At 42.9% G+C, this 27985-nt stretch overlaps 1 protein-coding gene and 1 long non-coding RNA gene across 3 annotated transcripts in view; one reads left to right on the top strand and one right to left on the bottom strand.

The window, feature by feature from the left end:
* The window catches only part of AKAIN1 (A-kinase anchor inhibitor 1), a 33178-nt gene extending 20817 nt beyond the window's left edge, over nucleotides 1-12361 (bottom strand). Inside the window, exon 1 of one of the 2 annotated variants that reach the window (XM_008172427.4) lies at nucleotides 12015-12361. In XM_008172427.4, the coding sequence (XP_008170649.2) occupies nucleotides 12015-12252 (238 nt within the window). In that variant the 5' untranslated portion in view covers nucleotides 12253-12361. Of the gene's footprint in view, nucleotides 1-5041; nucleotides 5180-12014 lie in introns of those variants that run through there. The other variant, XM_065585312.1, reaches the window with a different exon arrangement.
* Nucleotides 5021-27402, top strand: LOC135981686 (uncharacterized). Its single transcript, XR_010598823.1, has 3 exons — nucleotides 5021-5665; nucleotides 25978-26125; nucleotides 27105-27402. It is a non-coding gene; the product is annotated as an uncharacterized LOC135981686 (long non-coding RNA).
* The last annotated feature ends 583 nt before the right edge of the window (nucleotides 27403-27985 follow it).

The raw sequence follows: 27985 nt of genomic DNA, 5'->3' as shown, positions 1-27985 counted from the left end.
TCCTAGCACTGTGTCAGGGTTTGGTGCAGCCTCACCTCTGAGGCTGTGTTCCCGGGGGAGGGAGGGAAGCTGGACAGGGATCTCCCACCTCAGTGCAGCCAGTGGCCTGTGCTCCTCAATACCATGCTGGAGCCTCCACATTTATTTGACAAATAAAATTTGCAGAATTTCTTATTTTTTGGCACAGATTGCCCTCAGAAGTAGTTCCCTATTAGTCTAACTTAGTTTTAGGGGATATTTTAGCATTCTCTCTTACTAGAACACTTAGGGCTCAGTCATCTTTTTCTAAGAGATATGCTCTACTTAAAACAATTTAATTTATGGATGTCCTAAGGTCTGTATTATACAGGAGATCAGATGAGATCAGTGCTCCATTCTGGCTTTATAATAATCTATGAACCTAGCATAGCTCCTAGCACAACCTCCAGTCCCCCAATACACTAGCCAGGACACTGGAGCCAGCACTGAGCTAGTACAGATCACTTTGTCAGCAACAGTCAGGGGCTGAAGGATCACACTGAGTCACAATCTAATTCTGAAAGAACAAGGAGAGGAGTATAACCTGTCCCATAAGCTCTGATTTAATGCTGAATTCAGCGTTCACATCTTTAAGAAGTATCTAGATATAGTATCCAAGCAAGAATCTCATGAAGCAGAGCTTTCATGACTTCTGTCTGGTGGTTTTTTGCTACTTTACAAGAAGCAGAGGAAAAAAATCCCCAGGAATTTCAGCGGCTATGTTAGTTGTATCAACACTATACACCGCTACCTCAATATAACACCAATTTTGATATCATGCGGTAAAGCAGTGCTCCAGGGCGGTGGGGCTGCGCACTCTGGTGGATCAAAGCAAGTTCAATAAAACACGGTTTCACCTATAATGCAGTAAGATTTTTTGGCTCCCGAGGACAGCGTTATATCATGGTAGAGGTGTATTAAAAAGACTGAATTTTCTTGTTCTGTTTGAAATCTGCTCACTATAAATGAAGCATCAAACTTGCATTAGGGATTCACAAGTTCAAACAGTATTTTTAAACCAGTCTATTTTTGTTGCTATTCTTAAACTTGTCCCCACAACTATTTCAATAAGATTAACTAGAAGCAAATTAAGTTTCTCAGTTTAATACACTCTAGAAGAACGTTCAAGTTCTAAATAGGCCAACTATACAATTTACCAAAAATAAAGATTCAGAATTCTGTCATTATGGACTATTCAAATTAATCATCTATAATAAATATGTTCTGCAAGGAGCTATATTTATTCTTCACCTGCAGGGGCTGGATGCCATTTTAGTTCTTTACTTTAAACAATTTTAACCATTAGAAAGCTTGTAGTACAGACTATTCATATTTGTGCTATACATTTTATTGGAGATAATACATCAGGATAAAATATTTTGTTGCAACTTCAGAATATGGCTGATACATAAGTCTGGTAAGCAGACTCAGTTCCAAGAGAAAGCTTTAGGGAACTAAATAAAATTAAAAAAAAAAAAAAAAAAAAAGCTGATTCTTACAGAACATCTGAGCCCAGTTTTTCTAAAGCTAAAGGGAGATTTTAATTTCCATTTTTACAGTTATTTCCTTTAATGGATAAATTAAAGCTGCCGGTGAACCTCTCTCTCTCTCTCTCTCTCAAAGAGCACAATCTCTGCAGCAAATTCAGAAATCTGCTGAAGGGAAGACCTGAGCAGAGCATACAGCTTCTCTAGAGTGGAAAACCATTGTGGGCCCAATCCAATTCCTACTGAAATAGACTGCTGACTTCACGGTGATTGGATCAGGTCTTATATGCACCATTGTAAATTTAAATTATAAATGAATGGAAGGTCTCCAACAAAGAGCATAGTGGATAATATTAGATTTTGCCATTTGATGTAATGTGTTATACTTTTATAGTGATTTGCATCTGAAGATCTCTAAGAACTTTACAAACACTAATTAAGATTCATAACATCTATGTGGGGTAGGAATTATCCTATCTTTATTTAGATGGAAAAAAGAATCAGTGAGGTTAACTGACTTAACCAAAGCCAGTGACAGAACAGGAATAGAACTAAGATCTCCTGGTTCCCACTCCCCAATCTCTTACAAATTATATATGTGGCTTCCTGTCCAGTTAAAGATACCTGGCATCCAAATTACCAACATGATAGCCGCAAACAGCAATTGCTTCTCATTTGAATACAGAGATATGGGTGGATTAATGTGAAAATATTCTTGACTGGCCTAGACCTCCCCTGGTCATCTTGCTTAGTGAACACAAACATGAGCTTTTTCTAAATGTGAATGGAAATGCTCTTATATATAAACTGCTTAATATCCCTAATCATTAAAGGGCAGTTCTACTCTGAAAATGGCATGTGTGTCTGTCAAATTGTGTATCAGATGTGCTCAGTCTAAAAGTGAAGAGACTTTTCTTTTCTCCTCTCAGCTGCCCACACTGCAAGCTGCACCCTTAGGCTCCTTACTAATGTTTACTCTGACCCACTAACACACATTAAAACTACAAATTGTCTCATTTTACTTTACCACTTGGTCACTAACACATGCTAAAAAATACATTTTTCCTAGTGCAGATTTACCTGGGGTCATTTTCCCTTGTTGTATAACAAGGTAAATTCATATCTGATTTGTTGTCCATTATTCCATTTAGGGGTCTTTCAAGCTGGGTCACTTTCAGATGATATATGCATAGTTAATGAGAATTGCACAGTTGAATCCTGACTATAGGAGAGTTCTTCCCTCCCCCCAACCCCCAATCCATCCAGTAAAAGGAGGTTACCCTTTTGGCACACAAGGAAAAACAAACAAACCACTGCACACTTTTGGGAAAGAGGCCTGGTTATTTTAGAAAGCCCACAGAAAATGAAGCCTCTTCAGGAGGTCTCTCAGTAATTCAGACTGATTATTTACAAGCAAGGTCACAACTGACAATAAAGCAAACAAGATTATGTACATGTGGAGTACTCCTTCAATCAGTGAAGAATACCTCTCTGAACAACAGCAGCTCCCCTTTAGGAGACTGTCCTCTTTACAAGTGCTGTTGGAAATTGGGTGCAGCTGTCCTGCTTCCTTTCTGTGAACTCCTTTGGGTCCTACTTGTCACTCTCCAGACAAAGGCAGGAAACCTCAGTTTTCAGGGTGTTGGGGGAGGAAATCATAACCAGGAAGCCTTTTTTTGGGCTAACAGATGCATACCCCCTTCACACTGACAAGTTATGAATGGATGCAATAATCAATAGCAGCCATTTCATGTTTTCAGCAGCTACTCTGAATTAGAAAAGCAAGGTAGAGTTTGTTGTATTGCTATGTTAAAGATGCATCTCACAAAGAGCACCACTGTAAGTAGCCTACAGTGCACCACTTTCTGCCTCACACATTTGTGCATCCCTAGGAAAGAAATATGGGCTCATCTTATTCCTTCAGGCAGAAGACTCCAAGATCTCTTGTAGACAGAGGTAGAAAAAAAAAATCTTCTGATAATGCTACTTCACAGATTAATGAGGTTGGATGGGAGCAATACAGAGCTCACCTGCCTGGACTTCATAGACTGAAGAAACCTGAAGCAGTGTACTGTTAAGGTCAAACTAGTCATTTCTGCCAGCACTGACACAGATACTGCTCCAATGACAATCTTTTTAAAACGTAATGCATGCTATTCTATACAAGTGTACAAACTACTAGAGTATGTTTATCAAGGCTGATTCCCCACTCTGGCACTTCGAATGCAGAAGGTGGGGGCCTGCAAGGATTCTAAAAGTTAATACTGGCCACACCAGGCTTGTATTAAACTCCCAAGATTACAGTTTTTCTCTGACCTTGGATGGGTAGATCCTGCCACCACCCAAGTGCAAAACCCCCCTTTTTGGAACCCAGGAAGGTGCACTTGGGAATTTCTTCCTGTGGGGTACCCTCAAGCCCTTTTACACACACACACACACACACACACACACTCCTCCAGGGAAGAGCTGAAAAAAAAACAAAGGAAATTAGCTGTTTCCCACAGCTAATTAAACAACCTATATACAAACCTCTTAAGACACAAAAATCCAATCCTGTTCTAAAAAAAAAAAAAAAAAAAGTAAATTTTATTAAAAACAAAAAGAAAAAAAAACACATCTGAAACTTAGGCTTTTTGCTGGGTCTTAAAAAAAAAACTAAAATTAAGCATCAAGCTAGCTCTCTTGAGGTTCATCTTAAAAGTTTCAAACAAAACCAAAGCATTTGGGGGTTAGCACAAGCCAATAAGAAAAATAAAAGATAAATCTAATCACATGTTTCAAGACATTCCCTGATCTACTTACATATTTGGAGGTTTCAAATAAGTAGTCTCTAGGTATTGTGACAAAGTTCCTCCTCTATCTTGGTGGGTCCTGCACTTATTGGCAGATTTTCTTGCTGCAGAGATTCACCATGTGGGTTGGAGAATAGCCCAGAGACCTTCCCCTCTGGAAGAACCCACAGTCTAGGTCAAATAGGAGGTTTGGGGGGAACCCAGGCCTGCCCTTTACTCCAGGTTCCAGCCCAGGGCCCTGTGGACTGCAGATGTCTATAGTGCCTCCTGTAACAGCTGCATGACAGCTACAACTCCCTGGGCTACTTCCCCATGGCCTCCTCCAAACACCTTCCTTATTCTCACCACAGGACCTTCCTCCTGGTGTCTGATAACACTTGTGCTCCTCAGTCCTCCAGCAGCAAGCAAGCAAGCACACTCACTCACTCAGCTCCTTGTACCTCTTGCTCCCAGCTCCTCCCACTCACACCACAAACTGAAGTGAGCTGCTTTTAAAACCCAGGTGCCCTGATTAGCCTGCCTTAATTGATTCTAGCAGCTTCTTAATTTGCTCCAGGTATCCTAATTAGCCTGCCTGCCTTAACTGGTTCTAGCAGGTTCCTGATTACTCTACTGCAGCCCCTGCTCTGGTCACTGAGGGAACAGAAAACTATTCATCCAGTGACCAGTATATTTGCCCACTACCAGACTCCTGTACCCCACTGGTCTGGGTCTGTCACAGTATGATCTGATGTTTTTTCATACCTGGCTTAAAGCTTCCTACAGCATAGTTCAGCCCCATTCCTGCTCTGCATCTCCTCTCTCCAGAGAACAACAACAGCAGACAAAGGGGAAGTTTTTTCCCAATTTTAAAAAGTTCTAGCCCTCCCATTGGCTCTTTTGGTCAGGTGCCTACTCCCTTCTTTTTACATATGGGCTTTTTTTTTTTTAACCTTTTAGAGGTAAAGCAAGTAGAGAACAGCTATTAAGAGGGATTTTATAGCTAACTGGCTGGCTGTCCATAAAAGGGAGCTACTCTCCGCTTCATTTATCACAGAGTGTGTACCCTGATCATAGACTGGCCACTTTGAGGCAACTTATTTCAGCCAGTCAATATATAGATAAATAAAAGTTCTTTTCAAACTAAAAATTAAACTTCTTATTTGTACCCTTAATACAAGGGAGCCCAGGTCAACAAGAGTATATGAATAAATCCAGCTTTCACTATAGTGGATAGTACATTTAAGTGACTTTATTTCCCATTAATGTTGCTAGACTGAAAGCACTGGAAAACAAGGTAGCCATAGAGCAAGTACAGCAGACATTAGCAGAGCAATTTTCTCTAGAAGAAGAATTCTCATTCCTGACCTGAAGGGACGAACTGTAGAGGTAAGAGTAACTCATTCTTTTTTTCCCATTTACTGCTTTACTTGTCTGCTTAGTAAATGCAGATTATTCCCAAGGCCAATAGTTGATATGTCTGGAACAAAAAAACCCAAACTAAGACCATCTAATTTAACATGACCACTGCACAGAAACCTAATTTCCATTATTTCTGGTGGTCACTAATGATCTACTTTGGATTCAACCCATTTATCTGGAAGTGAAATGTGCCTTCAACTATTTATCTGAATTTGTCTTAACATATGATCAGGATAATTTAAGAAAATAAATTGTATTTCAACTCTCACTATACTAACACATTTAAGATTTTTTTTTTGACAAATTAGATCCAGATCTTAAATTAATACTAGAGCTAATTCTGACCACACCTTAATCTTTTTGATTTCATTGTATATTTTAAGTACCTGCATAATTCATGCGTAACTTAACCACTCAGCCACACCAAACTCATTGCAATACAACCTTTATATCATACTGTGCCAAGCTTGTAGGGTTTGCAAAACCTTATCTTATGATCAGTAGAAATGTTGCTATACAATGAGTTCTGTCAGTCCTGAGCTAAGGAGCAATAATCCTACACTGTGCATGCTTTTAAATTTTACATTGATCTTCATGAATTGGCTTCTCTTTCTACTTTTGTAAGAACAGACTAGAATACTGGAGGGCAACTTTTACAGCCATAAGGGATATTGCATGATCACCAGTAGGCACCTAGCCCATGCTCTACTCTGCTACTGCTATTTTCAAGGGTCAAACTTCCTTTGGAGGTAAGGCAGGTCATGCTAAGGAACTCTGAGACCCTTACAATAGGGTATCTTCAGAGAAGCAAAGTTACTGGTATGTAATTCTCTCTTCGTTTCTTACTCCCCTAAGGGCTTGGGTGGTGCACTGGAGACAGAGTTTAGGATTGAGAGCAGCCACTGCAATCATAAGTAACAAGCAAAAAACATGATTTAGTATCATGTGGTCACATCAGACTAAACACCAGACCCCAACCTCTGCCGCTTTTAAATTTGACAGGATTATGACTAATCAGACCAGTAAAAACATCTGTTTAAGTATGCAGCTGCTATACGTTCAATTGCATTTTAATGTGACTTCTAAAATTCCTTTGGTACAGGATGCACTCACAATCTGCAGTGTCGTCGTGCAAGTTGGCAATACTATTAGCTTTAAACATTTTATGAACAGCTGTGCCAGTGACAGAGTTATTGTTGCAGGAAAATGGTGCTGAGCAGTGAATACCCTGAAGTAAAAGTCCAAGCTAGTTAGAAGTTATAGAAATGTGCTTGCTCAATGATCCTCATATATAAATACTGCCAGGTTTAACTAACCCCTACCTTTTCTTCCCTCTTTCATGACTGTAAGCACCTTTACAGGTAGAAAATACTAGGTATTAAAGGGCTATAATCTAGCAGAGAAAGGTGTAACAAGAACCAATGGCTGGAAGCTGAAGCCCAATAAATTCAAATTAGACACAATTTTTTTTAACGGTGAGGATGATTAACCCCACTGGAACAAGCTACCAAGGGGAGTGGTGGATTCTCTAGCTCTTGAGGTCTTCAGCTCAAGATTGGATGCCTTTCTGGAATATATGCTTTAGCCAAACGCAATTTCTGGTTTACTGAGATAAATTATTGGGCTCAATACAAGGGTAACTGGGTGAAATTTAATGACCTGGGATTACAGGAGGTTAGACTAGATGATCTAATGGTCCCTTCTTGCTTTAAACTCTAGGAAACTACCATTCTTGGCAGCTAATAAAGATGGAATAAAATTTATGCAAACTTACTATTATCCCAACATTAGATCATTAGCAAAATAAATACATTTTTATGTGTTGAACATTTTCAGACTCACTTCTGAAAACAAAAGCATTCCTTATGCAGGAATATAGGTTTAAAACAAAACGGATCTGAGTGTAAAAGAATGTCAGAAAATTGCCTTAAAGTATGAAAGACACATTCTTTTTGCTCATGCCCAGACAAATCAAAATGACTGGTTTTGATTCAATATTTCCACATGCGGGGGGGGGGAGGGGGGAATCACATTTGGGTTGAGAATAAGCATATATAGCTACAATTTGAAAGATACATTTTGATAAGTTACTAAAAATACAATATTGGAAAGTAATTCTTAGTGATACTGTAATGTACTTTCTAAATTGTTATAGAATGTGTTAGAAACATTTGTAAGAGACGTAATTAAATGTTACCTTTATTTTGAAATATGCCTATATAAAATTAATGTTTATAGATGAACATTTTATAGGGACAGTCCCAATTTTGGGGTCTTTTTCTTATATAGGCTCCTATTACCCCGCACCTCCTGTCCCGATTTTTCACATTTGCTGTCTGGTCACCCTACTTTATAGAATCATCTTTTCCTAGTTTGTGCCAACTATTGAATGCTTTAATAATTTGGTGTTCATTACACTATGAAAACAAAGTGGTAGGTAGTGGAATTATTTATAATAATTGGCTTTATATGGCATATAGTTTTGCAAGTTTTTTTTTTTAATATCTGGAATTCATTGTAAGACAGACTGCAGTTTGGGCAGTGCAGAGTTCATTTTCTTGTGATCTGACCCTGATCCATTGCAGTTAGGGTCTAGGCAGCAGGTTTAAATTAATAGGCAGCAGGTTTAAAACAAGGAAGTTCTTCTTCACGCAGTGAACAGTCAACTTGCAGAACTCCTTACCTGAGGAGGTTGTGAAGGACTATAACAGCGTTTAAAAGAGAACTGGATAAATTCATAGTGGTTAAGTCCATTAATGGCTATTAGCCAGGATGGGTAAGGAATGCTGTCCCTAGCCTCTGTTTGTCAGAGGATGGAGATGGATGGCAGGAGAGAGATCACTTGATCATTGCCTGTTGGTCCACTCCCTCTGGGGCACCTGGCATTGGCCACTGTCGGTAGACAGGATACTGGGCTAGATGGACCTTTGGTCTGACCCGGTACAGCCGTTCTTATGTTCAGTCTCCCATCCACCCAATGACACAAAGAAGTGTGTGTGTGTGTGTGGGGGGGGGAGGAACTAGTCCACTCTGTAGGCTGCCTGAAATACTGTTGCTGAATTCAGCAAGCAGACAAAACTTCAAGGCATAGACCCCAAGGTTTGGTTCTGGCTTAACTGAACTGTACTGCAACCATGGCTTCGGGGGGGGAGATGATGCAAAAAGGATTTCACACCTCTTCTACAGCCTTCTAATTTGGGCCTACAAAAGGCCAATTCACTCATTGGCATGTGTTAAAGCAGTCACAACTGGGGTTAGCCAGAACACAAGGGTACTTTTGTCCATGCCACCTATCTCATAGAGCACACACCTGCCACTGTGAAGAGAAGGGCATAGAGGAGCTACATTACCAAAGGATGTCCTCTGCAACGTAGGACTTCCAGGTACCTGTCTAAAATGGCTTTACAGTCCCTGTATATTGGCAAAGAGCCTGGCCCATAGTGTCTAAGTCCATAGATTTTTTTGCCCCATCCCTAAATGGCCCTTTCAAGGATTGAACTCACAACCCTGGGTTTAGGAGGCCAATGCTCAAACCACTGAGCTATCCCTCCAGTCCCAATGAGCAACTCAACCAATACAGTGAACCATAGTTAACCCCCCCCAAAAAAACCTCTTCTCTTTGGATTAGCTTCTCCATTCCTTGACACCTATCTTCAGTGAATTAAAAGTGGGTGTAAAACATGATCACATCAAAGCGGTAGCATCTTATGCCCTTTTGCACACATGTAAACAAGACACATGGTGGAAATCAGTGAAGGATTAGGCCCATTTTCTTTTGAACACTGAAAGATGCCCCTCATTTACTGGCTTTGGTCCATCAGGTCCAATGATTTAGAGTTACCTGTATATTGGTAGCAATGGGTGTGAGAATTTAAGGAAATAGGTATAGGTAGCAGGAATTTAAAGGAAAATATCTATTTTGTCAAGAGTCAGTTGGGTTAGCCTTTTAAAAGTTCTATTTAAGTCAGAAGGTTTACTTCTATTTCACAATTTATAATCTAGTATAAATTAGTGCTGTGGAGTATTTTATTCATTATTATTTCAGGAGTTGATAGATTTTTGAATATGAACAAAATGAAGCTATAGCTGCCTACAGCTAAATAAGATGCATTATCCTAAATCCTATTTATTTTCTGGAACCAATGGCTACTGGATGTTTATCACTGTAGACACTAAGCTTAAGGAAATCACTGTATAACCATTTCCAGTTATACAAACAATCTTTATGTGCTGTGAAAGGCACATAAATGAAACAGAGTACCAGCTCATACATCATAATAAGATAAGAGCAGAAAATTTAAGACAGAATGAAACTCCTATTCCAAAGCAAACATGGAAATTGTTTTGTAGCACAGCTACTATAAGAAAGATAAAGGTTTACCCCAAAATATTTCCCCAAACTTCTTATATAATTGTAAACTTCTTGTATCTAAAAGTAGAAATAATACCCAGACTGATTTGTAATAAGAAAACTGACTAAAAATGCAATCCATTCAAGCTTTTTCCTCTCATTTTAGGATAATGTCAGACTCCCATGATTGATTTCTAACCGCCCAGATATCCCTGTTCATTACCTTATCTATGATATGGCACCAATTGTTGTAAGGGAACATGAGCAAGGGAATTACTGACTTTTCTTATTGACTGAAACAGAATTGTTGCATAAAACATTTTCCTATTTATGGATTAGGCATGTGAAAAGAAAGTTGTGTGTAGCACAAGATATCAATGGAAGATTTGTTGTCAGTTTATTGCCATCCTTGGGGGGGTGGAATTGTTTTCATTATTTTATCTCTTGCTGCAGTACTCCAGTCCCATGGTGCTTTTTTACAATGCTATGCTTAATGGTGAGAGACATCTGGACTGTCAGATAAAAGGTGTATGAAGGGATGCTACAATAAACAGAATCTGGTTCAGCTAAGACAAACAACTTGTTTCCTTGGTTTTCTTTCCAATCCAAAACAGTCTGTGGGGGGAAATGTATCTAATTAGCAAGCAACTGGGCAACTTGAAATACAAGACTAATATTTTGATTGTTGAAAACAGATAATTTATCAAAATGCTGTGTCTTTCAATTGTCAGGCTGACCGATTCAATCCAAACTGGCTTTTTGAGGCTATTATATCCTTCCAGCATTTCAGACTCCTATCTCTTTAACTGACAGGATACAGACTCTCAAAGCAAAAGAAACTTGAGATTAGGAAAATGAAAACTTTAAAAATTAAACCCTCTCAAGTCCCTCTTATCTCTCTTCTGCTACACTGGTCAGGACCAGTTATACTAGTACCTTAAGTTTTAGGGAAGAAGAGAGTTCCCCCTTACAAATGCCATCTTACACAAGTTACGTTTACGCACACCAGCCTGATTTTCTTCAGTTTCTCCCCACCCCACCAAACTACACTGAGTCCAATGCAACTCTGGTGATGATCTTTTCAGCAATGATTCTGCATCTTAAGCCTCTAGGGCCAGATCCTACAATGAGCCCAGTGGAGTTTGAGTAAGGATTGTAGGAGGGCCCTGAGTGAACTCTCCCATTCAGATACTAGATCTCTTCAGTTGGCAAGTAACATTTTCAAAAGGACCTGAGTGACTTAGAAGCCTAACCCTGAGGGAAAGCCTGTGGAACTTCCCTTTTGAAAAGGAGAGGTAGGCTCCCCCCTCACTGGGGCACCATGCTGTGCCCTCTGCTCTCTTGCCTGCCCCCAAAGATCTTTCTCCTGACAGCAGCCACCTGGGTGACCTTTTGTTTCTAATTTACCCAAGTTTAGCCCTAGGCAGCCTCCCCTCCTCTGTCTGGAGACCACCAACCCAGCTAGCAAGACTGTGCGTTCTCCTTCTCTTTCTCTCTCCCCACCCACCCACCCCAAAAGAGCCTTTCCAGCCTCCCTCCCTCAGCCCCCGGGCTGGAAGCTGATCTGTCTCGCTGCCCCACAAGCAGCAGTAACCAGGCGCACTCGGCAGCAGAGCCTGAGCCCCAGCCCCACCGCCAACAGAGCATCCCATGCCCCTGCCAAACTTAGCCCACAGCGGCGGCGGCACGGGGTGCCAGGTGGCCCCGAGAGCTGCGGCTCCTGGGGGCAGAGGGTCTGGGGCTCCAAGGGGACCGCAGCCTCCGCGAAGCCAGGCGCGCTCTGCCCCCTTTCCGCCTCCCCTCCAGCCAGTCCAGCCGGCAGGGGCCGGGCGCGGGGAGCCGCTGGCGGGCGCGTGGCGCTCCCAGGTGAGTAGCGAGGGATGCTCAGCCCAGGAGAGCAGGGCCCGGCCCGCCTGCACCCCTCACTCGCCGGCCAATGGGCGCGGGAGAAGGGGAGCGCGTTACCTGGAGCAAACACCATGCTCGTCTCCGGCCGGGCGCCGCGGACAGGGCGGGAGGAGGCGAGAGGGCCGGGGCGCAGGAGCGGGCGGGGGTGTCGCAGGGGCCCCGGCACCTTGGACAGCTCCCAGCCGAGGCGCTTCCCGAGGGCAGGAGGCTTCCTCAGCGGCGGCGGGACGCGGGCTCCCTCCACAATGCACCGCTCCAGCGGCAAGGGGAGGAGGGGGACCGGGACTCGGCGCATTCCTCGGTCCTTTGCCTGCTGCACACGCCAGTCCTGCGCAAGGAGCCAGCACAAGCCACCCCTTAGCCTGGCGCAGCAGCGGGAGGAAGGGGAAGGCGGGAGAGGGAATAGCAGCGCTTCCCAGCGGGGACAAGCTAATTGCTCCTAATTAACTCCTGTCAGCGGCCCCACTGGAAGCTGCCTGACATTTAGGGGTTTGCCTTTCAACCGTCGTCTGCAACCCTGGCTAATGGGCTCAGGCTTCGTGAGGCTGGGTTTAGTTCCCCAGGGTTAAGCTTTGAAAGACTTCACAAGTTGATCTCCTGGGCTGGCCGCCGTCTACCTAGATGCTGAGGCGTTTAGGCCACGCGAATAAGGAGAGAAGAAATGTGAAAGCTGGAAAGAGGATGGGAGAAATAAAGAAGAGGTTGCTGATGCCCCAAAGAGCAAATAAAGGGTAGAAGGAGACACTGGTGGAGGAGAAAACAGCTCACTAACTTTTGGACCCCCTAATCTCTGTGGTGTTATGAGGGATACAATTTAGCACCCACATTTCTCACAGAGCAATTTCTTCACCTCCACGGTGGAATTTTAGAACAACCCCTGATCAGACAGAGATCGAATACAAATGTAGGGGAGCTACTTGTACACTGACCCCTACTTGTACACTGACCCCTAGTCCTGGGTGACATGTTCCCATGCAGACTGTTCAAGCAATACAAATTAAGCAAAGTAGAAAGCAGGTGGCAAAAGTGCATTTCTGCAGTGCACAATACATTTTTGCACTCAGTCTTCATAATTCACACAGACCCCTACAACCCCACCTTCAAGTCCTCCTTTTCTACTCAACGATCTTTCTCCCTAACCCGCTCCCCTCCGTCCCCAAAAAGAATAAATATGGTGAAATTCAGGACTCTGCCTGTGAGTTATGGAAATCAAATCAACTTCTAGTTCTTAACATTTTTTTTAATAAGTCATTCACACCTAATAGTAAATTATCTCAAACGTGGCATCACCAAACTCAAGATACTGCTCTTTTAGTGATAACTCCCACTACTTCTTACTGCTCTTTTTCAGACACTACATTTCCCCTGGTTATGGAGCTATCATTACTGCCCTCCAGGCTCCTTTTCATCCACCGTCTCAGATTTTGCCTCCTGGCTGCTCTCATCCTCAGCAACTTCAATTTTCCTATGGCCATCCTGTTCATCCCATTAGCCATCTGCCGCCTTGATCTTACGTCTTTGCCTGCGCTTCAACTCTGGATCACCTCTCCCAAAGAGCCACTCACTTGACATAGTCTTCTCTAAACCCTGTCCCATTTGATCTCTCCATAGCTGAGCTCCCTCTCTTGGACCACAACCTCTTCACCTTCAGCATAACCAACCTTCCATTGGTTCAAATTCACCCCAGTTCTGAAAATTGTTATGGAAGTGAGTTAGTCTTAGTCCAATTCCTAGTAGATAGGGCCTGGATCCACAATGGTACTTAAGTGCCTAAGTATCAGGTTTAGGCACTCTGATCCACAAACTCCCACTTGGCTGGTGCCTAACCATATAGGCACTTAAACTCACTCAGCACCTAAGCACTCAGCAATAGAAGTTCTGTAGGTAGAAACATAGGTGCCTCTGGGCATGTGCACTGCTGTTCCACTCTAGGTGTCTGGACACCTATCTCTGGCCTAAGCCCCAAAGCAATCCATTAACCAGGGGAAGCTAGATGCTCAGTGTCATAATGCCTAAATTTCTTTGTGGATCTGGGCCTAAAATGGCTATGTCATACATAGAAAGCATGATGTTAGCACCTGTATTGGTAGTCTTAGCAGGAAGGTCAGGGATTGAGTAGGCATGCTATCATTTCTGAGAAGTTCAGTGGTCTAGGTCAAAGCTGGGACACAGTTTTAGGATAGCATAGGAAAATTTGCAAAACTGCTTTAGTTTATGATGTACACTTATGTGGACTCTTCGAGTTTCAAGTATTTAGTGGAGATTTGACTTCAGCAGGAAGAAATGAATTCAAAATCTGCTTATTCTAAAATAAAATCTATTAATTTCCATTGCTATTAACTAGACTATTGATGGGGTTACTGATTTGTCATAAGATAATGGGTTCCTGGGAGGAGAGCAAGAGGTGGTTGGGAGTGGTGGCGAGGGATGGAAGACAAATATCTCTTGCTTAATAAAGCCTGTTTCCAAAAAAAGATTTCCAAAAAATTGTGTATTATCTTGTGACATGAACTTCCATAGTGCCCCATTGTAACTCTGGGTAGATGTGTTGGATTTATTGAGAAACTGAAGCATTTTGTTGTTGTTGAAGGACGGATGATTGCTATCCACTGTTTATATATGAAGTTGTTTAATCATTTATTTGATTATTGGAATTCTATATTTAACCTCAAATTATCCAATGAGTAAGGCACAGTGGACATTTTATTTCAGAATTCTAGCATTTCTGGCTCATGTTTAATGCCAACACAAATCAATGCTTTCTAGACTATGATAAATATAAAAGGCATCTTATGGGTTTTTTTCCTATCTAATGGAAAAATTTTAAAATACAAGATTGTGTCACAGCCTTGAATATTAAAAAAATGAGAAAAATGAGCTGTAATACAATTCAGGACACATCATCATAGACGTGGAATCAATAAGTACTTACTGAAATAATTGGAAAGGGCATAGTTCTGTACTGAATGGTTATACTCAAGAACTGAAGTATTAATGGAGAGAAGATTTTCCTTCCACGTAGGCAGCTTTTTAGCTGCTGATAAACACAGTAGGCAAGAATTATAATTAATACAGTACACTCTTATCCAGAGAAAATGCTGTAATAATGATTGATCTCTCATTCAACTGCAAGTCAGTGAAAAAAAATATCATGTATAGTCAGGTTACTGAAAAAGGTCCTTAACATTTTAGGGCCATATATTATGCCAGATATACTGTTATGTAGCAAGATATTTGTACTTGCTCATTTAAAGGGTACTATCAATGGGGGGAGGGAAGGGGACACCATATATCTGTGTGAAAGTTTCTATGTACCTGCTACTGTTGCAACACCTAAGATTACTAAAACTGACCCATAAATTAGTAAATTTTTGTTTAGTCAGTTTCATTGTTTCCCTTGTATATCAGTCAGGTTCTCCCTGGCTGAAGAGACCCTTATAAACATCAATAAGAGAGCTGAAAATCCCTTATCAAATATTGTAAAGGATTGTTTTTAAAAGTTTTGACCTATTTAAAGGGTGCTCCATCAGGAACTGTATTTTTGTAAAACGAGTCAGTAAAAAAAAAAAAAAAAAAAAACCAAGTTGATAGTGTCCCTTTAAATCACATAAATATTTCATTAGATCTGCTGTTATTTAAGCTTCTTGTCTGTCCATTGTAATGCTATGGATTTACTTCTAATCCCTTCATTTTAACCCTGATAAATGCCATTATTTGGTCATACAAATTCATAAGCTTAACAATAAAAATCTGATTCCCCCCCAGCACAAATAGGCACAAGTTTATTATTAATACATTTTTGATCAAGAAAACCATTTTAGATTAAGAAACTCAAGATAATTTAAATTATATATGATAGCTCTTTAAATGCTATTTTTTCCAATTGGAATTTTGATTCCCAGCTTTCGGGAAGGATGAAACTCTTTCCTATCAGTCTCTCTAGAAACTCTTGAATGCTTGCATCTGAATTGCTACTAGCTCTAAATTCCAATTAGCATGATCTAGCAAAGATGTTCAAACATATTTTTGCTTTTTTAAGAGTTTCCATTCCTTTCTCCTTCTGTATTAAGTGTCCTCCTGAGTTGCTTGTCTGATACCAAGCACAGCAAACCATATGTAAGAGGTTGATGGAATCAGTCAGACAGCAAATGAAAACATTTTATGCTATCAGAAAGGTAGACCAGATATTTTACATTATTTTATAAAAGCTTCCATCCCAACACTGAGAATGAAGCAGACCGGTAGACATTGTCTTGTGTAAGCGAATGCCCCTTTTTACCCCAACCCACCAAAAACCCAAAGCATAATCAGATTGCTAATCTAATCTGTAAATCAGTTGAACTATTTTAGATACTTTATAGTGTTGGGTATTATTGTTATAATAAACTTTAACCTCTTTTTGGAATTTAGTGAATGACTCAGAATGAAAGCCCTAACCAATCAACGCATAGTTCATAGCATGTGAAACTAAAAGGAGGCTGTTGTGAAGATGTCATTGGAACTCAGTGTAGGTTTGAAAGATCAGATCAATTAACAACATGTTAATGAAGTCATTTACATGAATGGTATAAGTAGTCATTTTAGTACTGGCCTAGATTAATGCCTCAGTAATTAACAATAAGCACAGAAATATACAGAGGTGGGGGAAAAGAACAAAGGAGAAAATGAAATCCAGAAACAACTTTAAAATAAAATAATAGAAGAATGGCCATACTGGTGAGACCAATAGTCCATCTAGTCCAGTATTCTATCTTCCAGCAGTGGCTGGTATCAGATGCTTCAGTGGGAATGAATAGAGCAGGGCAGACCCTGTCATCAGGCTCAACTTCTAGCAGTCAGAAGTTTAGGGTCACCCAGAGTATAGGATTGTGTCCCTGACCATCTTGGCTAAGAACCTTTGATTGACCTATTTTCCATGAACGTATCTAATTCTTTTTTTAACCCAGCCTTCACAACATTCCCAGGCAACCAGTTTCATAGGTTGATTAAGCATTGTGGGAAGAAGTACTTCCTTATATTTGTTTTAAGCTTACTGCCTATTAATTTCATTGGGTGATCCCTAGTTCTTGTGTTATGTGAGCGGGTAAATAATACCTTCTTAGTCATTTTCTCCACACCATTCATGATTTCTCTATCTTATCCCTCTTTAGCTGTCTCTTTTCTAAGCTGAACAGTCCCAGTCTTTTTAATCTCTCCTCATATGGAAGTTGTTCCATACCTCTAACCATTTTTGTTGCCCTTCTCTGTACTTTTTCCAACTCCAGTATACGTTTTTTGAGATGGGGAGACCAGAACTGCATGCAGTATTCAAGGTGTGGTGCAGCATGATTTTATATACTGGCAATATGATATTTTGTCTTATTATCTATTCCTGTCCTTATGGTTCCTAACATTGTTAGCTTTTTTGACTGCTACTGCACCTTGAGCAGCTGTTTTCAGAGAACTATCCACAATGACTCAGGTACATTCTTGATGTAATCTTGTTTATTTGCAAAAAAAAGTACACAAAGTCCTGTTTCCATGAACACCATGGAAAATGAACAACAGCAGACAGTTTCCTTGCTCAGAAATCCCCAAATGTGTCACTGCTGTGAGTTCTGTGTCTAAGTTGTGTCTCTTTGCTTCCTTTCAGGGTCACACTCAGAACTCTCTCTTCTGGCTTGCTCCTTCTAACACACAACCTGTAACCAATATCTTAGCCCCTGATTTGCAAACAGGGGAACCTCTTCTGATTTAGCTCTGCCCTGGCAATGAGCCACATGTGTCTGTAGTTATTTTTACTACATAAAGGGTAGTGATTGATCCTTGTGTTTAGCCTATAAAGGAGCACTTGACACATCCATTGGCATTAATGAGGTCTGTTGATTGTCTTTGGATCCAAGACACACATCCTGCCAATGATAGCTATTTGCACCCATCTAAACACATATTGAATTATAATTTTTCTTTATGGCTATAAAAACAGTAAACAAAACACTCCTTTGGCTTCAACTGGATTCCCCTTGAAAGACTACAGAATCCAAACCATTTAACAGAAAGAAGAATCAACAGGAAGAAGAAATGCAACACAGTGGACAATACTATTCCATGACAGATGGGAAAGGGGCAAAATGGAATTTGTAAGAGTGAGAGCTCCTAGAAAACTCTCTTCTAGGGTGTCCTCAGTTCTTTTAGGATGCTTACCCAAAAGACAAGGTTCACAACAGAAAACAAATGAAACAGAATACCTACATTTTGAGACCCACTAGTCAGGGAGTGAAGAGTTGTTTCCAGTGCTCAAAGTGGTCTGAAAAGAGTGTGTGTGTGCGAGAGCGGGTGTCTATCATCACTCCCACATCTGCCCTTCCTCCTGCCCAGCAATCAATTATGCTCCCCAACCCCCAAATCAATTCTTCCCCCTTGTCAGTTCTGCCCTTCTCCCTACCCTCACCTCTGCTCCTCCTGGGGTACTTCAAACCTCTCTCCCAGGCCTGGGGGCTGCAGCAGAGATCCCTCTCCCCCTTCTCAGGCTGGGTGTTGCAATGAGACAGGGAAGGAGTGGAGTCATACTGAGCATTGGGCTATTTATCTTCTTCCGCCCCCCTCCGTCCTGTAAGAAGGGAGGGTGAGGGGAGAGCTCTGCAGAAACCCTGATTGACCTCTCTTCCCCAGGAGGTAGGCAAGTGGGGAAAGCAGCCAATCAGAGAAGGTCTCCCCTATATGACACTAAAGTTGTGCACCCCTCAGTGACCCAGTTCACTGCTTAGAAATTTTATTTCCCAGGTCTGTGATCTAGTTCCACCTGGCGCACTTTAAGCGCTACAGCAACAGCCACACACCCACTTTGCTGCCTCATATTTGCACCTATTAATTGGATCCGGTTTCCCCAGCCTCTGCTCCCTGGAGCACGAGTAAAATATTCCTCTGGGTCCCAGGGCCAAAGATTAGCTGTTTCATAAGAGAAACTGGGAAATGGGGGGATCATAAGGAACATGTTTTGGACCCAAAGGTCCTGTACTGCCCAGAACAGAAGTTGTTATTGGGAAACAGTCATATATTTCTATGATGCAGTCAAAATATAGGAATATAGACTGGATGTAGATTTAAGATACAGATTAGATTTAGCATTTAGATTTAGGATATAGTTTACAGCAGTTGTCTTCAAACTTTTTTTCTGGTGACCCAGTTGAAAATTGTTGATGCCCATGACCCAAAGGAGCTGGGGATGCGGGGTTTGGGAGGGTCTCAGGGCTGGGGCAGAGGGTTGGGATGCAGAGGTGAGGGCCAGGAATGAGGGGTTCTGGGTGTGGAAGGGTGCTCTGGGCTAGGGCAGGGGGCTGGGGTGCAGGAGGGGGTCAGGGCTCTGGGGTGGGGGGGTAGGTTCTGGGCTGGGGCCAGGGTTGAGGGGTTTAGGGTGCAGGAAGGGGCTCCAGGTTTGGGGGGGGACACAGGCCTGGGGCAGGGGATTGGGGTGCAGGCTTCTCAGGTGGCTCCCAGTCAGTGGCGCAGCGGGGGTGCTAAGACAGGCTTCCTGGCTGTCCTGGCACTGCGGACCGCGCAGTCCCTATCTGTTCTGACACCATGCTGCACCCTGGAAGCGGCCAGCAGCAGGTCTGGCTCCTAGGCGGGGGGGGCCACGGGGCTCTGCACACTGCCCCCGCCCCAAGCACAGCTCCGCAATCCCATTGGCCGGTTCCCAGCCAATGAGAGCTGGGGGGGATGGTGCCTGCAGGCGAGAGCCGCAAGAAGCAGCTTGCGCGCCTCCACCTAGGAGCTGGACCTGCTGCTGGCCGCTTCCAGGGTGCAGCATGGTGTCAGAACAGATAGGGACTAACCTACCTTAGCTGAGCAGCACTGCCAATGGGACTTTTAACAGCCCAGGCGGCGGTGCTGATCAGAGCTGCTGCGACCCAGTACAGGGTCTCGACCCACAGTTTGAAAACCACTGGTTTACAGGTAGTAAAAACATGTCAACTGATTGTGGTAAACCATAGCTCCTCAGCATTAAGCATCCCCTAAGGTTGCCCACAACCAGCTAACCTGTTTTTCAATACAACTTGTCCTGTCTAGAGGTACAAAGTTGTGTGTAAAATTGTGTCAGTTAAAATGTGTAGCTAATGTGTTTTAAAACACAACCATTTTTCCTAGTCTACACATGCCCTCACACTATTTTAAGTAGCCTTTCAAGTCTCTTATCCACTCCATCACTCCTGCCTGACTTTGCTCCCTTGACCTTAAATATAATAAATAACAAACATGATTTGTTATTATACAAAATGAACCAAACAAGGTCCATATAAACAATAGCATAATGGGCTAGATTTTCAAGTCTTCAAAGCAAACTTATACTGTAAGCAGTGCTCCATAGCCTTAAATCAACAGGAAATAGTGGAGAATTTCCCCGGTGCTGGGAACTTTCTGCCACAGGAAAGTAAGTGCAGGTGCTCCACCATGCCTGTGCCAGCTTCCCCATCAACTTGGGGCATAGAGAAAAGGAGAGCACATTGGGGAGCTGGCATGTTGGAGCAGAGCTCTGCTATAACCAGACCTCTACGGGGAATAAGGTCCCTGAGGGACCTTACAGCAGTGGTGTAAGTCAGAGCTGTCCCCGTGAAGCCCTAACTTGTCTTAGGGCAAAAGGGGTCTTAAAAGAAGGAGCTGCAACTGGCCCCCTATGCCCGCCCCACTCTACTTGCTTTGACAGTGGAGAATGAAGGCCATTGTGCTTCTCATAATGCTTCTTCCTTTGCATTTACCATCCCTTGTTAACCTCTGTTTTATTTAAGGCCCAATTATATAAATTGTTGTTCATGTGAGTAAATGTTACTCAAAAGAATAATCCCACTGATTCTGAGAATACAAATAAATGCTATTAATGTTGACCTTGTACACCTCTACCCCGATATAACACTGTCCTTGGGAGCCAAAAAATCTTACCGTGTTATAGGTGAAACCGCGTTATATTGAACTTGCTGTGATCCGCCGGAGTGCGCAGCCCTGCCCCCCGGAGTACTGTTTTACTGCGTTGTATCTGAATTCATGTTATATCGGGTCGCGTTATATCAGGGTAGAGGTGTATTTCAACCAGCTGCTTTCAACCTATGCATAGATTACCCATATTAAACTTATGAATGAGCCAAGGAGGAAGGATTCTTAGTAGTAATCAAATTGGAAGGTTGGCGATATAATATGTAGCCTGTACTACTTACTAGAGGTGGTTAATTTTTTTCAATGGGAAAAAGACTAAATGAATAATTTAATCTTTCTCATTTCATTTTGTCAAAGTAAAAATGTTTCATTTCAACTTTATTTTTTCAATTAATATAATTGACTTTTACATTAAAATATGTATTAATTATATTTAATATATTTTATATTATTTTGACATGAAACAAAATGTTTTTACCTTACCAAAATGAAATGCTTTGCATTATCAATAAAAATTTCCGTGAGAAAGTTTGACTTTTGGTTCTGATTTGGAACAAAAACAAGTTTTGAACTGTCAAAGTTTCCAATGGAATGGAAATTCTGTTTTCTGACTAGCTCTACTATTGACCTGTGAGCATCACTCTGGAATTCTCGCTGAGGTTCTATCTGGAGAGGCCACACAGCATCAACTCCATGTTTTTGAAGGGAGGGCAGGACAGGGGCATAACAGTTGCATTGTGGTGCTAATCTTAGCTCTACCTTTTCAGGCACATGCATAGCACAACACCAGAATTTGGTCCACATAATTACTTCTTATGCCCTAAATTTTTCAAACATCAGTGCAAATTAGATACCCAAATACATATATAGGCACCTAAGCAAGGTGGCCTAATTTTCAGAGGTAAAAATCTCCCTGATTGAAATCAATATGAGGTTTTGGAAGGACAGCACCTCCAAAAATCAGACTTATTTTGATGCCTAAATATGAATGTAGATGCCCTTCTTTAAGCATTTGAAGATAAGCACCATTTCTATTCTTATAGAGTCCACCATGTGCTAGGCACTGTTCACACATGCAGGAAGTAGCAGTCTGTGTTCTTAAACATCTACAATCTAAAGTCCTGCGTGCATGTTTAGCTTTATGCACCTGAAGAGCACCACTGAAGTCAATAGGATTACTCACATACAAAAAGTTACATGGTTGCGTAAATATTTGATGGATTAAGGCCTAAAAAGCACAACTAATTAAAAAAGGTCAGAGGAGAAGAATGCATTGAAAATATCTAAAATTACTGTATACACCATCTATTGCCAACTGTTCCATAACCTATCCATTGTTAAATGATTTCTTGTAGGCATCACATTAAGAAGAGATAAATGACAGATCAGATGGTGTAATGGATTTTTAAACACAAGTTATGCACTATATTGTACATATTACTGCAAGATATAGAATTGTTAGAAAAAGATAAACTTAGTTCTTTAGTTTCTTTTTTTGCAGAATCATTCTATCCCATATAGGTTTTTAAAATGTACACTTTGACTGGATTATAAAGTGTTGTAAATTAGACACCCCATTCACTGATATACACCCTCCCATAAGTCAGTAGAGTGTATAAGTTGATATGAGAACATTTAGGGGCAGATGGTCAGCTAGCTCAGGGGTGGGCAAACTTTTTGGCCCGAGGGCCACATCTGGGTGGGGCAATTGTATGCAGGGCCATGAATGTAGGGCTGGGGCAGGGAGTTGGAGTGCGGGAGGGAGTGTGAGGTGTGGGAGGGGGTGCAGTGTGCAAGAAGGGGCTCAGGGCAAGGGGCTGGGGCAGAGGAGGGGTGCGAGGTGTACAAGAGGGCTCAGGGAAGGGGGTTGGGGTGCAGGAGGGGGTGCTGAGTGTGGGAGGGGGCTCAGGGCAGGGGTGCAGGGAGGAGTGCGGGAGGGGGCTCAGGGCAGGGGTTGGGGTGCAGGAGGGTGTGGGGTGTGGCAGGGGTTGGGGTGCAGGCAGGGTGCAGCAGGGGGCTCAGGGCAGGGCGTTGGGGTGCAGGTGGGGTGCGGGCTCTGGCCCAGCGCCGCTTACCTGCAGCGGATCTGGGGTGGCAGCGGTGCGCACCGGGGCCAGGGCAGGCTCCGTGCCTGCCCTAGCCCAGTGCCACTGCCGGAAGTGGCCAGCACCACAGTCCTGCGGCCCCTGCGGGATGGGGAGCAGAGGGCTCCGTGCACTGCCCTCACCTGTGGGTACCTCCCCCAAAGCTCCCATTGGCTGCGGTTCCCTGTTCCCGGCCAATGGGAGCTGCAGGGGGTGGTGCCCGCAGGCGAGGGCAGCACACAGAGCCCTCTGCCCTCCCACCCCCAGGGGCCACAGGGACGTGGTGCCAGCCGCTTCTGGAAGCGGCGTGGGATCCGCAGCACCACAGGGGTGGCAATCCCGCGGGCCAGATCCAACCCACTGGCCGTAGTTTGTCCACCCCTGTCCTAGCTTTATTGAAGTCAATGGAGGTAGGACAATTTACACCAGTTGCCCTCTGCCCCTTAAGGGGTAAACTAAGATACAGGCAGGTTTGCTTTCATTTACACCTTCCTTCAGACCCTACCCATGTATATCAATTTAAAGTCCTCTACCCACTGCTAGAGTAAACAGAAGTAGGTCTAACAGAGTCTGAATGTAAAAAACACAGGGCACATTTTCAAAACAGCTCCAATTTGGGCACCTAAAAAAGTAGCCAGATTGTCACCTGTGCTCAGCACCCAGTATCTCCCATGTGCAATTGGGAGCTGTTCTTTTGAAAACCTGGCATTTGACGTCAGTATAAGGTGCTCTTCTTTACACATAAAAAATACAATACTCACCCAAAAATATCTGACTGAACATGGAATGACTCAATATTTTCAAAAGATTGTTTACAATCTGTGGACTTTTTGTGGCAGTGGGAGAATCCTTTTGTTCCCCATCTATATGTGTTTTATTTTCAAAGAAACAGGTACAAAATTCTAAACACCAGAAAATAAGGCAAATATTCTTAAATGCCCTTAGAAAGAGTAGAATGATTTAACTTGAAAATTAATTACATTAATCCTGTTAAATCATCATCAGGCTAACATCTCTTAACATAACTTGGATCAGAGACAGAGCAGATTCCGAAATTCAATCCAGAATTTATAGTTTGGTTTTTCCAATGTAGAATATATAATGTACCTTTTAATAGCAGAAGTAGTTAATAGTTTAGAATACTGAACAAGTAAGGCTCTAATATTCAAATATTTTTTTATTCTAGCCTCTTCAATCTAAATTGTTTAAAATTAACCAAATCTTTTAATTAAATGCCCGTTTTTCCTTAATAGGACTAGATGACATCTCAATTTCCCCTTCCAGCCTTACATTTCTATGATTCTATATTCTTTTATCGAGAAGCCTTTAGGCTAGAGCCTCAGCTGATGTAAATCAGCATAGTTCCTTTGAAGCAACTTTGAAAATGTAGTCATTTTACAGGACCTGAGGATCTGGCTCATTATGTATAAAAGTCTTGATCCTTCAAATATCTATGCAGATGTTCAACCTTACACATGTGGGTAGTTGCAATAAAACCACAGACCTACTCCCATGTGTTTTCAGGATATAGGCCAAAAGCTTTCAGGTTTAGCTATCCTGCATACATAACAGACAGGCTTTGATCCCGAAAACACTTATGTGGTGGAGTAATTTTACACATAGGACTAAATGTGAGAAAGTTATTCATCTTGTGCAGTAACCTAGGTTCTTTGAGATGTGTCCCCCTGTGGGTGCTCCACTTTAGGTGTTCGTGCACCCCTGCGCTTGTACTCGGAGACTTTTGGCAGCAGTGCCCAGTTGAGTCGCACATGTGTGGTCCCTGTCTCGTGTGCTTCAGGCAGTTAACTGATGCTGTGCGATCCACCCCCACGCTGTTCCTTCTCTACTGCACAGACTGAGTAAGAAACTCTGAAGTAGAGGGGTGGAGGCAGGGTAATGGAGCACCCACAGGGACACATCTCTAAGAACCTACGTTACTGCACAGGGTCAGTAACTTTCTCTTCTTCTTCCAGTGCTGTCCCTGTGGTGCTCCACTTTAGATGACTTCTGGTGGAAGGAAGGGGCTTCAGAGTTGAAGTCGTGACAGATGACGAATGAGGTATCAGATGTTGACTGCTGCTCTAATGCGTAATGCTGTGTAAAGATATGGGCTGAGGCCAAGGTAGCACCTCTATAAATGTCCGTGATGGGTACATTGTTCAGGAAAGCAGTGGAGGCCGATGGGGCTCTGGTGTAATCTGTGCAAAGCCCCTTGGGGGTTGGCGGTTGAACTGATTATATCATAGTTTTATGCAATTGGAGATCCACTTGGAGAGTCTTTGTTTAGATATGATACTCCTTTTGGAACATTCGGTGATGGATACGAACAGTTTGGGTGATTTACAAAATGGCCGTGTTCTATGTAAAAAGCCAATGCCCTCCGTACATCGAGAGTGTGAAGCGTGGACTATGCGTTCCATCTGTGTGGGGTTTGGGATAGAATGTCGATAGGTATATGGGTTGGTTAAGGTGGAAAACTGAGACAACTTCCGGTAAAAACTTGGGGTGTGGTCTCAGGGATACTTTATCTTTAAAGAAGGCCGTGTATGGGGGATCTGCCATGACTGCCCCCAGTTCTCCTACACATCTGGCAGATGTAATTGCCATAAGGAATGCCACTTTCGTGGAAAGGTGTAGTAATGAGCACATCGCCATGGGTTCAAATGGGGAACGGGTGAGGGCCTGAAGGACCAGGTTGAGGTCCCATGGTGTAATAGGCTCGCGCAGTTCTGGGTAAACATTGTTGAGTCCTTTGAGGAAACGTTTGGTTAGCAGGCAAGCAAAGATAGACTGTTGATTCACCTTAGGGTGAAAGGCTGTGATGGCAGATAGGTGAACTTTTATTGAACTCATGGAAAGGCCTGACCTTTTAAGCGCTAATAGATAGCTTAATATTCAGGGTAATGAGACTGAGATGGATGTCATCTGTTTTTGTTGGCACCATGCTTCAAATCGCCACCACTTGAGCATATACGTGTGACGGGTAGTTGCTCTATGACTATTTAATGTTTTGTACTTCTTCCGAGCAGGTCATCTCAGATCCCGTGAGCCATGGAGGAGCCATGCTCTGAGATGGAGTTTTTGTGGGTCCAGATGCAGTACACGACCTGAGTCCTGGGACAGCAGATGAGGCTGAAGTGGGAGTGTGATTGATGGACACACAGCCATCCTGAGGATGTAAGGCTACCAGGTTTGATAAGACCATGCAGGGGCTATTAGGATTACCGTGGCCCCTTCCTGCCTGATCTTGTGGATCACTCGGGTCAGGAGAGGGATGGGAGGGAAGACATATAGGAGGGGAGTGCTCCACGTGAGGAGGAATGCGTCGCCTCCATGCCAAGACTGCCCTGGAGCAGAACCAGGGATATTTGGTATTTTGTGCGGTTGCAAAGAGGTCTATTGTTTATGCTGTGTCTGTGTGGGACATAATTCATATGGAGCCATCCTTGTAGGCAATGCATATGTAATCTGGTGTGTCTGACAACAAAGGCTGGTGAGAGTGAGAAACTGTTGCCTTGGTAGAGAGGCTATGGCCTTGGTAGAATTGAGATGGGCCCCAATGAACTCCAACTCCTGCACTGGTGTTAGAGTGGACTTTGCAGTATTTATTTGGAGGCCCAATCTCATGGGTGGCCGTCTGTTCGGTGGCTTGTATTGCTGCCTGCCATGATGACAGTTTTAGCAGGCAGTCGTCCAAGTATGGGAATATCATAATTGCGTTTCCGCACAGGTAAGCTGCAACCATGGCCAGTACCTTCAAAAACACTCAAGGGGCAGTAGATAGGCCGAAGGGAAGGACCTTGTATTGGAAGTAGTCCTGTCCAATGGTAAAATGGAGAAATCTGCTATGAGAGGGATGTATTGTTACATGAAAATATGCATCCAGGAGGTCGAGGGCTGAAAACAAATCCCCTCTTTCTAGAGCTGGGATTATGGTGCCTAGTGTGACCATCTTGAATCACTGTGTTTTGACAAACTTGTTGAATCATCGTATTGGTCTCCATCCACCGGACTTTTTCTTCATGATAAAATAGTGGGAATAAAATCCTCTCCCTCTGTGTTCTTTTGGAATGGGTTCTACTGCGAATACATGGTCTGGCAGTAGCACTGGGGTACATAATAATTCCTCTGTTTTTTCTTGGGTTTGGGTATATAGATTCCCAAGGATCAGAATGTCGCTCGTGAATCCTTGAGTGAGTGGAGAGAGTCATCTGTTTTCTCAGTGAAGAGTTTGGGACCTTCGAATGGCAAATCCTCAACTGTGGATTGCACCTCCTTAGGGAAGCCAGAGAGATGGAGCCATTAGGCCCTTCTCATCACGACAGCCGTCGCCAATGATCTTGCAGCTGTGTCCGCAGAATCAAGTGCGGCTTGCAGAGCTGTTCTGGAGATGAGTTATCCCTCCGATACAAGTGCTGTGAATTGTTCTCTCTTGTCCTCAGAAATAAAATAAAATCAGACATTTTTGTGTAGTTAATATAGTCATATTTCTCCAGTAATGCCTCGTAGTTGGCTATGCGGAGGTGTAATGTAGCCAAGGAATAAGCCTTGTGGCCGAACAGATCAAGTCTTTTCCACTCTTTGTCGTGAGGTGTATTTTGGGCTGTTGTTGCCTACCACGTTCCTGGACTGTGTCCACCACTAGGGAATTGGGTGCTGGATGTGAAAAGAGGAACTCTGTGTCCTTGGCTGGTACATAATATTTTTTGTCAGACCTCTTGCAGGTTGGAGGACTAGTTGCAGGGGTCTGCCAAATGGTTTTGACAGGGTCCATCAGCGCATCATTCATGGGCAGAGCGATTCTGGATGAAGCAAAATGTCCACTAGTTTGTGTTGTGTCACTTGGACCTCCTCAAGGAAGATGTCCAGAGAGCTAGCCACCGGAATAGTCTGAAATCATCCCCTATATTAGGGGAGGAGGTGTAACAGTGTCATCTGTGGATAATGGTGACAAGTAGGTAGATGGTGTCCCATTCCAGGATCGGGGGTTCTTCCTCCTCTTTCCCCGCCACCAACAAAGGTCCAGGCACCGAAGTT

This window comes from Chrysemys picta, chromosome 2 (assembly GCF_011386835.1).
Source record: "Chrysemys picta bellii isolate R12L10 chromosome 2, ASM1138683v2, whole genome shotgun sequence".
Taxonomy (NCBI): domain Eukaryota; kingdom Metazoa; phylum Chordata; order Testudines; family Emydidae; genus Chrysemys; species Chrysemys picta.
The sequence above is the reverse complement of the archived record's forward strand: the minus strand, read 5'-3'. Positions and strand labels throughout refer to the sequence as shown.